Source organism: Ailuropoda melanoleuca, chromosome 1 (assembly GCF_002007445.2).
Source record: "Ailuropoda melanoleuca isolate Jingjing chromosome 1, ASM200744v2, whole genome shotgun sequence".
Classification (NCBI taxonomy): Eukaryota; Metazoa; Chordata; class Mammalia; order Carnivora; family Ursidae; genus Ailuropoda; species Ailuropoda melanoleuca.
This window is the reverse complement of record NC_048218.1, coordinates 204,854,514-204,866,612: the sequence shown is the minus strand read 5'-3', so window position 1 is coordinate 204,866,612 and position 12,099 is coordinate 204,854,514. Positions and strand designations below refer to the sequence as shown.

The window sequence follows — 12,099 nt, the reverse complement described above, 5'->3', positions numbered from 1 at the left end:
ATGCTGGCTCAAAAACATGAGACAATTTCCTGCGTTTCGCAGACAAATATCAGCAACTGCTTCTCTCTTCCCACGTCACTTTTCATGTTTAAGTTTGTTACTTTTTGACTAAAGCAGAATCATATAGCCTTAATAATTCTCACAGTAATGCGAATTACTGCCTAAAAACCTGTGCCTTAATCCTCTTTCGATGACAGCTTTTAATTATATTCTAGATGCAGAGCGAGGGGGACTGTTCTCATTGTTTCTTCAGTTACTTTGAGAAAGGAGGCACAAGCCTGGCCTTCCCTTAGAGCCTACTCTGTGTGCAAAGCCAAGAAGGACTTCCAGTCTGTTTCAGCTGTAGGATGAGTCAAAGCCCCTCCTTTCTAGAACAGAGAAGGAGCTCTCTGCCATGTGTCTCAGCTGTGACGCCAGCGTCCGGGTCATGTTTACACACGGCCACTTGCTGGCTTCTTGGCCGGCTGAGAACATTCCTGGGCCCCTGCTTGCTGCTCCGGCTCTGGGGCCCTGTGGCAGGTAAGAAGGCACAGTAGCTGCAGTCTGGTTTTGGATGTCAGGGGGCATTTCTGCAGGGGAACTTGCCTTCAGGGTGTGTGGCTTAAAGTGATCACAGTTCAGGTCAGTGCTTTGGGAATGAAGAAATGAGCCGGCTGGAAGTAGGTTCTGTAGGGGGCGGTTACGTGGAGGAAGAGCTAACGAAGTAAAGGTAAAAGCAAAGATAAAGAAGTAACTCATGCTTCATGAGTCTGACTTCATGCCGGGCATTCTCCAGAGCGCTTCTCCTGCGCGGATCCAGTCCACCCTGAGACGTGGAAACTGTATCCCTATTTAACACGGCGATATTGAGTAATAACGTGCCAGTGGTTCCTCAGCGGGTTAGTGGCAGAGATGGGACTCAAAGCCCATGTTAACTGCACGACACTGCGGGAAGGATGACCTTCAGGTTTGACCCACCTCTAAACACGTGATCACAAATGGCTGAAGTTGGAGGAAATTCTGGATACCAACAAACCTAATTCCATCATTAGACAGATGAAACAGGAGACTTGAGGGAAAGCGGGGGCACTTGGTCAGGACAGAGTTTCTTATGAGAGTGGAAGTCAGAACAATCTTGGGGTAGCTAGCTCCAGGATTTCACAGCTGCTGAACTGATTTTCTTGCGGGAACCAACCCCCCCTTCCCGCCTCCCCTGGGAAGTACATCCCTTGCAGAACACAGTTGAACACTGTTGTTCCATTCTGGTGCACAATAGCGTGTGTCTGGGAAATGCGCATCATGCCCACCTCTGAGATGACAGGAAATTAGAAACTGGGACATGGACCTCCTTGTTTTCGTCAATTGAAAAGCAGCTGCTGAGTCATCGTGGCAGCCTCCTGTTTGTTCTGAAGCTTCTTTCCCAGGTCACCAGTGGTTTCATAATTGTTAAATTCAAAGAACATTTTTTTAAAGCCTGATTTTACACATGGCACTTGATATTACTTGACAATAATAAATACAGAGAATTTCATGGAACTCTCTCCTCCGGTGACACCTTCTCCCAGATTTTTCTGTGATCATTCCCTCCGTTCCCCTTCAGTCTTCTTCCTGAGATGCTATGCTATTTTTTCTGCCTGTCTCTTAAATTTAATTGTTCTGTTGAATTCTGGTCTCAGCCCTCTGCTGCTCCCTTCCTATAAGCTGTTCTTGTTTAAACAAATCAGAATTCTAAGACCATAATAAATGTTTCCCCTATCTCTTCCCATTTACAACTTTATTTGGTCTCCAAAGTTTCTGGAGACAACTATAGTCTGTGGAAAGAAAGGAAGAGAAAGAAAGTTGGACCTCTATACCCAGGGACAAGCTCAGAAAAATAAGAAACTCAGGTCAGTTAGGGTCACCTGTTATGATGAAAACCAGGTAGAACTTACCCAGCATGCTTGAGATGGACAGCGCTGAGGAAAACAAAACTTGTCCCAGGTAATCTGGATGGGATGGACCGATAAAGCAAAATCTGCTCACAATAGTCAGGAGGACTCAGCGGATCTGACATTTATTTAATAAAAAAGAATTTTAAAAGTAATGCGTAATTTTGAGAACTACAACGTGAGGGCAGGATTTGGAGGGGGCAGGGTTCTAGTTGGGGTCAAGGAGCATTTTATTTCAGAATTGATGACTCTTTCACGGCCCCTGATGACATGGCTTGTTAACAAGTCTTACTTCCAAAGCTAACTAAGTTAAAACATTTGTACTTGCCCACATTGCACGGAAGGAGTTGACATGCAATTTTACCGTTTTTTGTTTTGTTTTTTTTTTTGTGTGTGTGTGTGACTTTCTAATGTTCTTAAAGCATTCCAACACAATTATGTAACACACCGTGGGGCTCTGGCCCTGGTTAAAATTAGCTGGCCCTCAGTGAGGCTCTAGCGTGGGGTGACAGGTGGTAGGACTATGAACAGCAACCAGGTCACGTGTGGTTTTGCTTGGTCTGGGACAGCCACAGTTCACTGACTTGATCAATTACCCCCAGAAACTCAGAGAGGGGGTCTAAGGTGGCACATAGCTGGAAAGTCCTTCAGACTTGCTCTCTTGTCATTCAACAGAGGAAAAATGGCTAATTTCCTAAAACATCAGTGTTCTAGAAAACAAAATTTAATATTTCAGCATGGAAACAGGTATTGATTTGAAATAACATTAGCTTCAGCTGAAATATGTCAAAAGCAAAGACCAAACTGTGAGGCTAGATTGACTTCTTGCAAAGGATGCTTAACTTTTTGCTTTGTTTAAATTTCTCAGTGTTGATCTCTTTCTCATGTAAAGCAGGGAGGAGTTCACATCTTTCTCTGCCTAGAACCTTGAGGATAAGCAGAGAAAGGAATGACAGATTTCTTCTTATCATTTGAAGTAAACCTGAACCCAGAGAGCTCATTTCCTTCTCTTTCTCCCTCCTTCCCTCCCTTCCTCCCTTTCTTCTTCACAGTTACAAGTGTCCTAAATTATCAAAGAATTTTATGCAGTTTTAAAACCACAGACCTAACACTGTACAGATCAGAGAACTCAGCGATACCCCAGCCTCCCCTCTGATTTTGGAGACAGGAGAGCGGAGCCAGATTAAGGTTTCCTAAGTCATCTTCCTCGTTCCATTCTGCCATGATGGAGACTACACGAAGCCTAGACTCTTACTTTTGGAAGGATCTCTATCAAAACATTCCAGAGACTTTTATTTTTTCCACTGTCAAGGTTATTAAAACCAATGGTGGGGGGGACGGGGCGCCTGGGTGGCTCAGTCGGTTAAGCATCGCCTCTTGGTTTTGGCTCAGGTCATGGTCTCAGGGTCGTGGGATCGAGCCTTACATCCCCACATTGGGCTCCATGCTCAGGAGGAAGTCTGCTGGAGATTCTCGCCCCCTCTGCTCCTCCCCCACTCATGCACAGGTGAGCGCTCTCTCTAAATAAATAAAATCTTAAAACAACAACAACAACAACAACAACAACAACAACAACAACAGAGGGAAGTCACAAAGGGCTTTCTTCCTATTACTCACCAACAAAGAGCTGGCTGTAGAGCTCCAGGCGGGTGTGACCTTCCGTGGGTGCCTTGCGGATCTGCTGTGGCAGCCGATCCACTTGTAAACTCGCTTGCTTGACATTCCTCTCCGCGGTGACCCGGTGCCACTGGTCATCATTGAGAGGGGAGGGCGACCTCACCACAATCTCCACCGGCCCATTCCCAACATCAAACGAAAAGGACACTTCAGTGGCAGCTGGAGGAGCAGAAAGCATGAGAAGCCCATGAGTATTTTCCTCCCAGATACCAAATAGCTGTGCTTTCTAGAGGAAAAACAAAGCTGGGAGAGAAATAACCTAAGCCCATCATTTGCTACAGAAGTTCATGGCAAAATCATTCGAGGAAGGGTAAAACATCAATCCGCTTTAACCATATTTCCTCCGAGGGGAGGGAAATAGATGTGGATTAGGGACCAGGAATACATTTATTTTCTTACTCAATCTTTAGAAGCTTGTCGAGAGGTAACCATCATTGACTCTTTCCAGATAAGCAAACCCAGACCTGGGGAAGTTAGGCACATGCAGAGTGTCTTATGTTTAGTGAGCAGTGGAGCCAGGACCTAACCCCAGGCTTGTCAGGCTTCCGAGCCCCAGATCTGGTGATTACACACGATGTAACTCTTCAGCAGCTCCTAGGGCAGTGACCTGCTCCTGGAGAACTTTCTGGAACACCCGTGTCCAGCTCCATCTGCAGGGATTCTGGCTCAGTTGGTCCGGCATAGAGCACTGGTATTTTATTTATTGATTGATTTATTGATTTATTTATTTATTTTAAGATTATTTATTTATTTATTTATTCAACAGAGATAGAGACAGCCAGCGAGAGAGGGAACACAAGCAGGGGGAGTGGGAGAGGAAGAAGCAGGCTCACAATGGAGGAGCCTGATGTGGGGCTCGATCCCATAACACCGGGATCACGCCCTGAGCCGAAGGCAGACCCTTAACGGCTGCGCCACCCAGGCGCCCCAAGCACTGGTATTTTAAAAAGCTCCTTGGTAAATATTAATATATAGCTAAAGTTGAGAGCTACTGCTTTGGGAGAGCTTATGAAACTATTTCATTAATGTAGTCCTTGTGGTTCCTGTTGAAAGCTAGGGAGCTGTGAGCGTTGAGGCAATGAAGGTGACCTGCATCTTTTTTGGGCCGCTGTGGCTATCCACAAGGGAGCTCAAGATTCCTGCGGAGCAATCCCTTTTCTGAACCATTCGCTGTGCGGCTCGGTCATTCCCTTTCTGCAAGGCCAGATCCTTCTCATAACCTACCCTCCAGCACTGACCACAAATCATTCTTTTTTCATAGATCTGCTCAAAGTCCGTAATAAATCACCTTTCAACGAGAGAAAAATGGATTAGGGTGGTTTGCTTTGGCAGCTTCGGTTGTAAGTAGCTTTTCTACTTCACATTTTAGGGTTTAATTTCCTCGGTGACCACCTAACACTTTATAAACATCCTTTTTGAATGCGTATCTTTCTTGCGATTGGCAGGAGAGGCAGCTGAGTGGGAAAGCGGCACCCAGGTCCCCAGCTCCTTCGGCTTGGTGAGTTCTTTTCGACATTAAAGACAGGGCACGCGAGTGGATTTCCTAACTTTGCTTATAAAGAGATTCAGCCCCTTTATCTATCCACTAAGGCTTCTGCCTAATCTCTAAGCAGTTTAATTAAATATCTGTCATTTTTTCCCCAGGCTAATGGAAAATTCAGCTTCTTTGGACTGGTACCATTTTGAGATGGTGTCGCAAGCAATCAAACTTCTAATTTAAAGACTGCAGTGGGCCGGATTCTCTCAGGGCCTAGACTGTTCCCTGCCTCTGGGTCAGGCTCCTCTGAAAGCTGCATTAACTTTATTAAGCTACAGGGATTTTAGACGCAGAGCTCAATTTAATCAACCTAATTGTACCAAGGAATTTTGATCCTTTATGTCATTAGAAAGAGAACTTTAATTTTAACACCTGCGGTGAATCTACATGCAGTCTGGTGAAGTAACCCCTCTCTCTTAGGGGCTCATGCCTCCAGGGGTCACTGTGACTCAGTGGAGGCCAGCGACCTTCATGAAGGTTGCTATGGAAATACCGGGATGCAGGTCGACGATCCTATGACTCCCGGACTGAATGATCTTTCCCTGTATTTCTGGCAGAGTCAGTGGGGAAGAGTAGCCTCCAGTGTTAAGACTGAATCTGTTTTGTTCTTGTAGTGCTGTGTTTTAGCGGATGCATTTTTAAATGTAAGTTGTCAGAAGAGCAAGAGCACGAGGGTTCCTGAGCTAAGTAGGAAAGATTGTTTCATTTTAAAGGCATCGACAACCATCAGGGAAATAGAATTTGGGGATAAATTGAGTTTAACCCTCAGGTTTGACTTGGAGGGGTAAATGCTGCTCTAATTTCCTCTCCTCCTCTCTTCCTGCTATGATGAATTTTTGTCCAGGTTTTTAAATTGTCACCATTTGGAGAAACTCTGAGTACCAACAGTGAAGTAGGAAATGTCCATACTTTTTTCTCTGCTTGGACATTAGAGCCCGTGTTTCTTCTTCTGGACCATGGTCTTCTTAACATCAACACTTCCCTCCAGAGCAGGAAAAGATGTTGCCAGGATCCTGCTGTGGCTTAGTCCCCTCACCAGCTGGGCGCAGTAAGAGGCGCTCAAGGTCCAAGGCCTCTGAGAGCAGATTCCTCCTTAAAGGGCCTCTACTCAAGTTCTGGTGTAGAAATAGCCACCATTTCCGTACGTCCCTTCTTTTGCTTCCTGGGGAAGGGGCTGCAGGCCCCGCATGAGTGCAGAGAAAAGGGCTCCTTTTTCCCCCAGTCATTTGATGTCAGCTCCCCTGACTTTGCTAAGGGATGCCTTTGAGACTCCATTTCCCAGTCAAACGGCAAGTGTTTTAAAAGCTTCTAAAGTTCAGTTTGTGGCTGATTGCTCCTGCTCTTCTGGGTGAGAGGAGCTGACATTTTAAAAGAGATAATTACTGAGAGAGTCAGGGAGGGAATAAAAGGGAGGCAGCATCAAAGACACGAGAGCCAATGACACTGTCCTGACTTAATGTGTGTCTCCAGTTGGAGGCTACGGAGTTGCCCTGTTTCTGCCAGTAAGACAGGAATTTCTTACATACTGAAAGTAATCTTATTTCCAGAAATAAGTATTTGAGAATGGAATGGGATATATTGAGTGTGGCTCCCTGGAAAGAAGACTATAGCAAACATGGACGGTTGTCTTTCTATTAGAGTCAAGAACTAGGAAGTGTCAGGGATTTTAACCGACTGATAAACTAACAATGTAGTCTCCCATGGTTTCATGGGTGCTGGCAGAAGACAGAAGCCTCCTGGGTCAGAGACAGAAGACATTATTATTCACAGCATAGCAGGCAGCATGGGCTTCCTGTCCACATTGATTTCTCTTGTCCCCCAAGTTCCACTGGGGGGCCGTGTGGAGCAGCCCAGATGGATGTTGCATGCGCAGGGAATCTGTGTCACTGCCCAGGAACCTGAACTTAAGAAACCCCACTCTTTTAAAGGGGTGGCTGGCAAACCAGCTCATTTTTTGCCCTGAGGAGAGACATTAGTTTCATTATCCTGGTCAGGAAAGAAATCTACCTCTCTCTTCCAAGACTGTGTGTTGTCCTCACATCCTTAGAAACGTCCGAACAAAGCTATTGATGCCTCTTGCTCAGAAGACAAGCAGAAATTAGGGAGATCCATGGAGAATGTTCCTCGAATAAATAGCCACAACTCTCTTTCCAGTTTTGTCCAGGAATCTCTGTACTCCCACAGAATCGTACGCTTCAGGTATGGATGGCCCTACCCCAGACCCAGAACATGAACCTGGATTTGTCTAAGTCAAATATGGCAATCTCATCCTCCTTACCAGTAACCCACTTAGGATGGGACATATCATTCCCTCCTGGCTAACAGGATATGAGGAGAGTCTTTAGGGTTCTTTTGGGACAAATGTCTTAGCTCAGAAGAGAAGAGACAGTCGGCCCCTTTATATCCCTTGATCTTGGGTGGTGGTTATGGTTCCTAATGTTGCTGGGACCATCCTATAATCAGACATGCTGAGGAGAACAGGGAGGGCAACGGGATAAACCTGGGTCTTTGGTGGTGATGTTCAGCCCTTAAATTATTCCCAGAGCCACTCAACACTTTTTGTGTGAGACATCCACTATTGTTTGAGCCCGTTTTTACTACAGCTGAAAGCATGTTCACTGTTACAGGGAATGGTTTGGGAATCAGTAGATGCGACCTCTTGTCGCAGCTTTGCCTTTTCACCTTTTCGGTCTCAATTTACTGGTGTCTGAAATGAGGATTACATTTACAGTTTTCCAAGACCTTCCGTGTCCAAAATGTGTTTGAAAACACTGAACTAGACAATCTCGAAGATCCCTTCGCATGGCAACATTCTGTGATCTAATTTGCAAGAGATTCTAAGAGAACTAATGAAATGAAATATAGCTAGTCTTACTGGTAATTTTAGATACTGAATCCTTACAGGGCGAAAAGAGATTACATGAAAAGAGAAATGCACAGGGCGGCATACCGGCATCAGAAAAGAGGAGAGATGGCGGAAATGCCCTTGGAATCAGTCTGGTTCATGACTCCATCTGAGGGACTGAAAACAATCAATGGGGCAGAACCACGCACGGCTCTCGGTCCCGCCCCTTTCCAGCTCCAGCAGATGGCGCTATTTGCCTCTCATTCTAACTCAACCCAAGTTCTCTTCAACAAATCACCTCCAGGCTTCATGTATTGAGCGACAAATTAAACAACCGGCTAGAATAACAGACTTTTGGGTTCTGAGTTCTCTCAGAAGGTGAGGTAACATTTAGACATTAGGTCATTCAATATGGAACAGGAAAAGGGAAAAGATAAGGCCCGGTATACACAGTGAGCTTGCTGAGAAGACTGGCTAGCGCTGCTGCAGTTTTGATAATGATTTGCTTTTTCCATCTTAAAATGAAGCTTAAGGATTGATAAGGTTACTGCACAAAATCTCGTCTGACCCATACAATGAAACCGGTATACAGGCAGACCAGATATTTTGGCCTCATTCTACAGTGGAGAATGTTACGGGTATATTTTCTTCTTTTTTTTTTTAGGAAGGAAGGGCTAGGTGGACATCAGGAGACCAAAGCATTTATGCAACATGAGAGGGTCATGAGAAGAGGCGGGTAGATGGCACATAAGGCACCTGCGAGAATCAGAGAGAGGAGGAAAAGGAGGAAGAAGTAAAGGGACTCTCTCTGCTCTTATCTAGGGCCGCGTGGACCATCTGTAGCCCGGACGCTCTCCATCCCTCCTTCCCTACTCGAGGACATCAGGCCAGCAAGCTTCTCCTCTCTTCTACAACACCGATCGTTTGCGCTCCACTGGGTCACTCCCGCAAGAACATCTTAGCGGCCACCACCACTACAGAACACTTCTCTTGACCTTATTTCTACTTCTTTGCTCTCTTTACTTGCCACGTGCCTTGAAAGAGCTCCCTGTAGTCTCTGTATCTGCTTCTGCTGCTCTTAGTCTTTCGCTAACCTCGTCACCTAAGGCTTTCTCGTCCACTACACTGTGAACCGGTTCCTGCCCCAGGGCCTCGGCACTTACTGTTCCCTTGACCCAAATAACTCTGTGTCCGCTCTTTTACCCTTCTGCTCACATGTCATCATATTAGAAATTCCTTCCCTAAACCTTCTATGTTAAATAGTGAATCCCTCTCTCAGCTGCTTTTTCTCCTTTATCCTGATTTTTTTTTTGACCTATGTAGCATGCATTGTATCACCATCTGGCACAATATACACGTGCTCCGGCCTCACTAAAGCACAGGCATTTTCTGTTTTGTTCATTTTCAGTAGCTCCTCGGCACCTAGAACAATGCCTGCCACAGAGGGGCACAATCTGTGAATAAGTGAATGGACGAATAGAAACACTCCTGCCAAGGAGGCCAAACTATTATAATACAGATACTCTGAGCACGGAAACCCACATATTTCCCTGAGGCAAACCATAATTTAGGAGACAGGCAGACAGAAGGGATGGTGTCTTACATTGCACAAGTCCCTTCCCTGACAGCATAAAGTAAGAATGTGTATCTTCTCAGTCTAGGATCAGGATACACGAGTGACATCAGCTCGAAACAAACTAGGCAAAAGGTTGTTTCCAAATGTATGACATTTGAGGATCAAAGGCTTATCCAGGACAAACTCAGCAGTGCCGTCAGAAGCATATTCCGAAGGCTCCTATCACAGAGACTCTCGCTCAGTAAGTTAGGATAGGACCTTGGAATCTGCCTTTTGTCAACGCCAGGTGTCCCTGATGAAAATGGTCCTGGAAGTCTGCTTTGATCACCAAATGCCATTCTAGTAGGAAGGTCCCAAGAATCAAAGTTATTTCCTTGCCATCAAAAAGGAAGATGTTCAAAACTGTAAAGAGTTTAACTTTGCTTACAGAGTGGTCCCCACATGGCCCCTGGCCTTGGGAAAGCAGTATCTAAACCCCTGAAATGTTGTGCCTGCTAGGAGGGTCTTTGTTTGCCTGAGAGTCATGCCAGATAGCGTAACGATGTGATTTAGCGTGGGGGCTGACCAACAGTGTGTTGGGGGGGGAGGTGTGGTGCACACAGTTCACCCTCCAGAGGCGCCGGAGACGGAGGCCAGTCATGCGGGCAGTCAACCATTCCTACGGATCAGAGCCTGGATAAAGATTCTGAACACCAGGGCTCAGGGGATCTGCCCCGGTTGGCGGTCCCCCACGCGTTCTGTCACAGTCAATGTCGGGGAAGTGATGCACACCTGGAAACTCAGCATCTGGCCCCTCTCATGGTCCCTGCCCTGTGTGCTCCTTCTCCTGTCTGAGTCTAAGCTCTCCACTTTTCCTGTGATAACTGTAACCCAAAGCACATCAACCTTCCGCGAGTTCCGCGAGTCTTCTGGAAGCTGTGGGACTGAGGGTGGGTTTGATGACCCCCTGAACATGCAGTGGGCGTCAGAGCTGTGTGCAGCCCCGCACGGGCTGTGGTCCTTCTAAGCTTGCAGTTGGATTCTGGGTGAAAACCAAACACCCACTTCAGTTTCGAAGTACGTGATTGAGCCCAATCACGTTAAGGCTGGAGGACTTCTGAGAATGGATTCTAACTTCCACGCTCGTCTTCACAGCCTGGAAAGGGAATTGAGTCTGTGAGATGCTGACATTCAGTTATAACTAAGCACAGAGCGTTGGTTTTTCTAACCATACTGTACTGCCTTTCATATTGTGCAGGAAATTAAAAAAATAACCTATTTTTTTCTTTGTAATAGTCATAGTGTGTGAATAGAGAAATTTTTAGAGTCAAATATGCATATTCACACCCTAAAACTCGGTGTTAAACACATCTGAAAATGAACACTGAGAAGGAAAGTTTATTTGAAGTCGTTTGGAAATTCTTCAAGGAAATGCCTGGAGCTTAAGAATCAATGTTATGAACTCATTTTAGAACCTCTGGTATCCTGATAACCTCTTGAGTATGAGAAATATTTCTCTTCATGTATCTTGGCCTTTAAGCTTTTTATTACGGTTAAAAAATACCTTCACAAACAAAGACATCCACAGAGAAAAGGAAGCAAAAGGGAGTTACCATTGGCCATGCAAAAAACAGAGACGTGTCTTTAAAATGCAAAGCCTTTCTAATTTTAGTTTTCTCCATGCATTTAACTGCCTTCTGAGAATAAGTTCTTGAATATTAATGGACTTATAAGACTGAAAAAAGAAAAAGACAAAAATCTTTCCATAATGACATGTGGCGTGAAACAGGACCTGTCCTTAGCAAGGGACAGGTTTCAAATACTCTCGTGTTTGGAACCAGTGGAGACTTGTGTGCTGGGTGGAGAGTGTCCAGTTTGGAAGAATAGATGAAAGTCCCAGATGGTGACTGTGGGGATAGGGTATTTGTGATAAAAGGAAATACAGAAGCTGCTTTGGAGAAACTGTGAAATTGGTTGCCTGTGGAGTCTCCAGAGATGGAGAGGAACGTCAAAGAAGCTTTTCTCTTGACCACAGCCAGACTGTGTGGCAAAATGAGAAACACTCATTGAAGGAAGTGTGCTCTGGTCAAGGACCCGGGGTAATTTATGGGGTTGGTTTCGGGTGATGTCAGAGAGCAGGTGCATTGAGATGCACGGCTTCGGAGAGTTCAAGGAGAATGGACCGTGAGATGTGAGGTCCAAAGGAGGAAAGACCGCGTGCTGAAACAGCTAGAATCGGAAAACAACCGACAGGTGTAAACTTGGATCACGTGGGAGCTTCAAGGAGACAACATACAGTCAGTGAACTGGGGATTCTAAATGGCTGCGTGGTGGATGGCTCTGCCTATGTGGACACTGATAATGGGGAAGAGCCACAGACGTGACCCCAGGAGTTGAGGCTGAGGCTGTGGGAGAGGTCTGCTGGTGGGATCTGGGAATACGTCTCTCAGAAGCAGACAGACAAGGGGATGTCTGGGTCCGGTTGCCACGGACTGAGTTACAGCCCAGGCTGTAGGTCTTAGCACAGGTGCTGTTTGTCTCTCTCTCTTCTGTGGCAAATTGTTTCCTATTCAGCAAA

The 12,099-nt window shown here is 45.7% G+C and overlaps 1 protein-coding gene and 1 long non-coding RNA gene across 2 annotated transcripts in view; one reads left to right on the top strand and one right to left on the bottom strand.

Annotated features, from left to right (window-relative positions):
• CNTNAP2 (contactin associated protein 2) overlaps positions 1–12,099 on the bottom strand; it is a 1,777,718-nt gene that overhangs the window by 232,624 nt on the left and 1,532,995 nt on the right. Inside the window, exon 19 of the mRNA XM_034648877.1 lies at positions 3,525–3,743. Within this exon, the coding sequence (XP_034504768.1) occupies positions 3,525–3,743 (219 nt within the window). The remainder of the gene's footprint in view (positions 1–3,524; positions 3,744–12,099) is intronic.
• On the top strand, positions 4,853–9,175 carry LOC109491244. Its single transcript, XR_002144591.2, has 3 exons — positions 4,853–4,924; positions 5,030–5,082; positions 8,631–9,175. It is a non-coding gene; the product is annotated as an uncharacterized LOC109491244 (long non-coding RNA).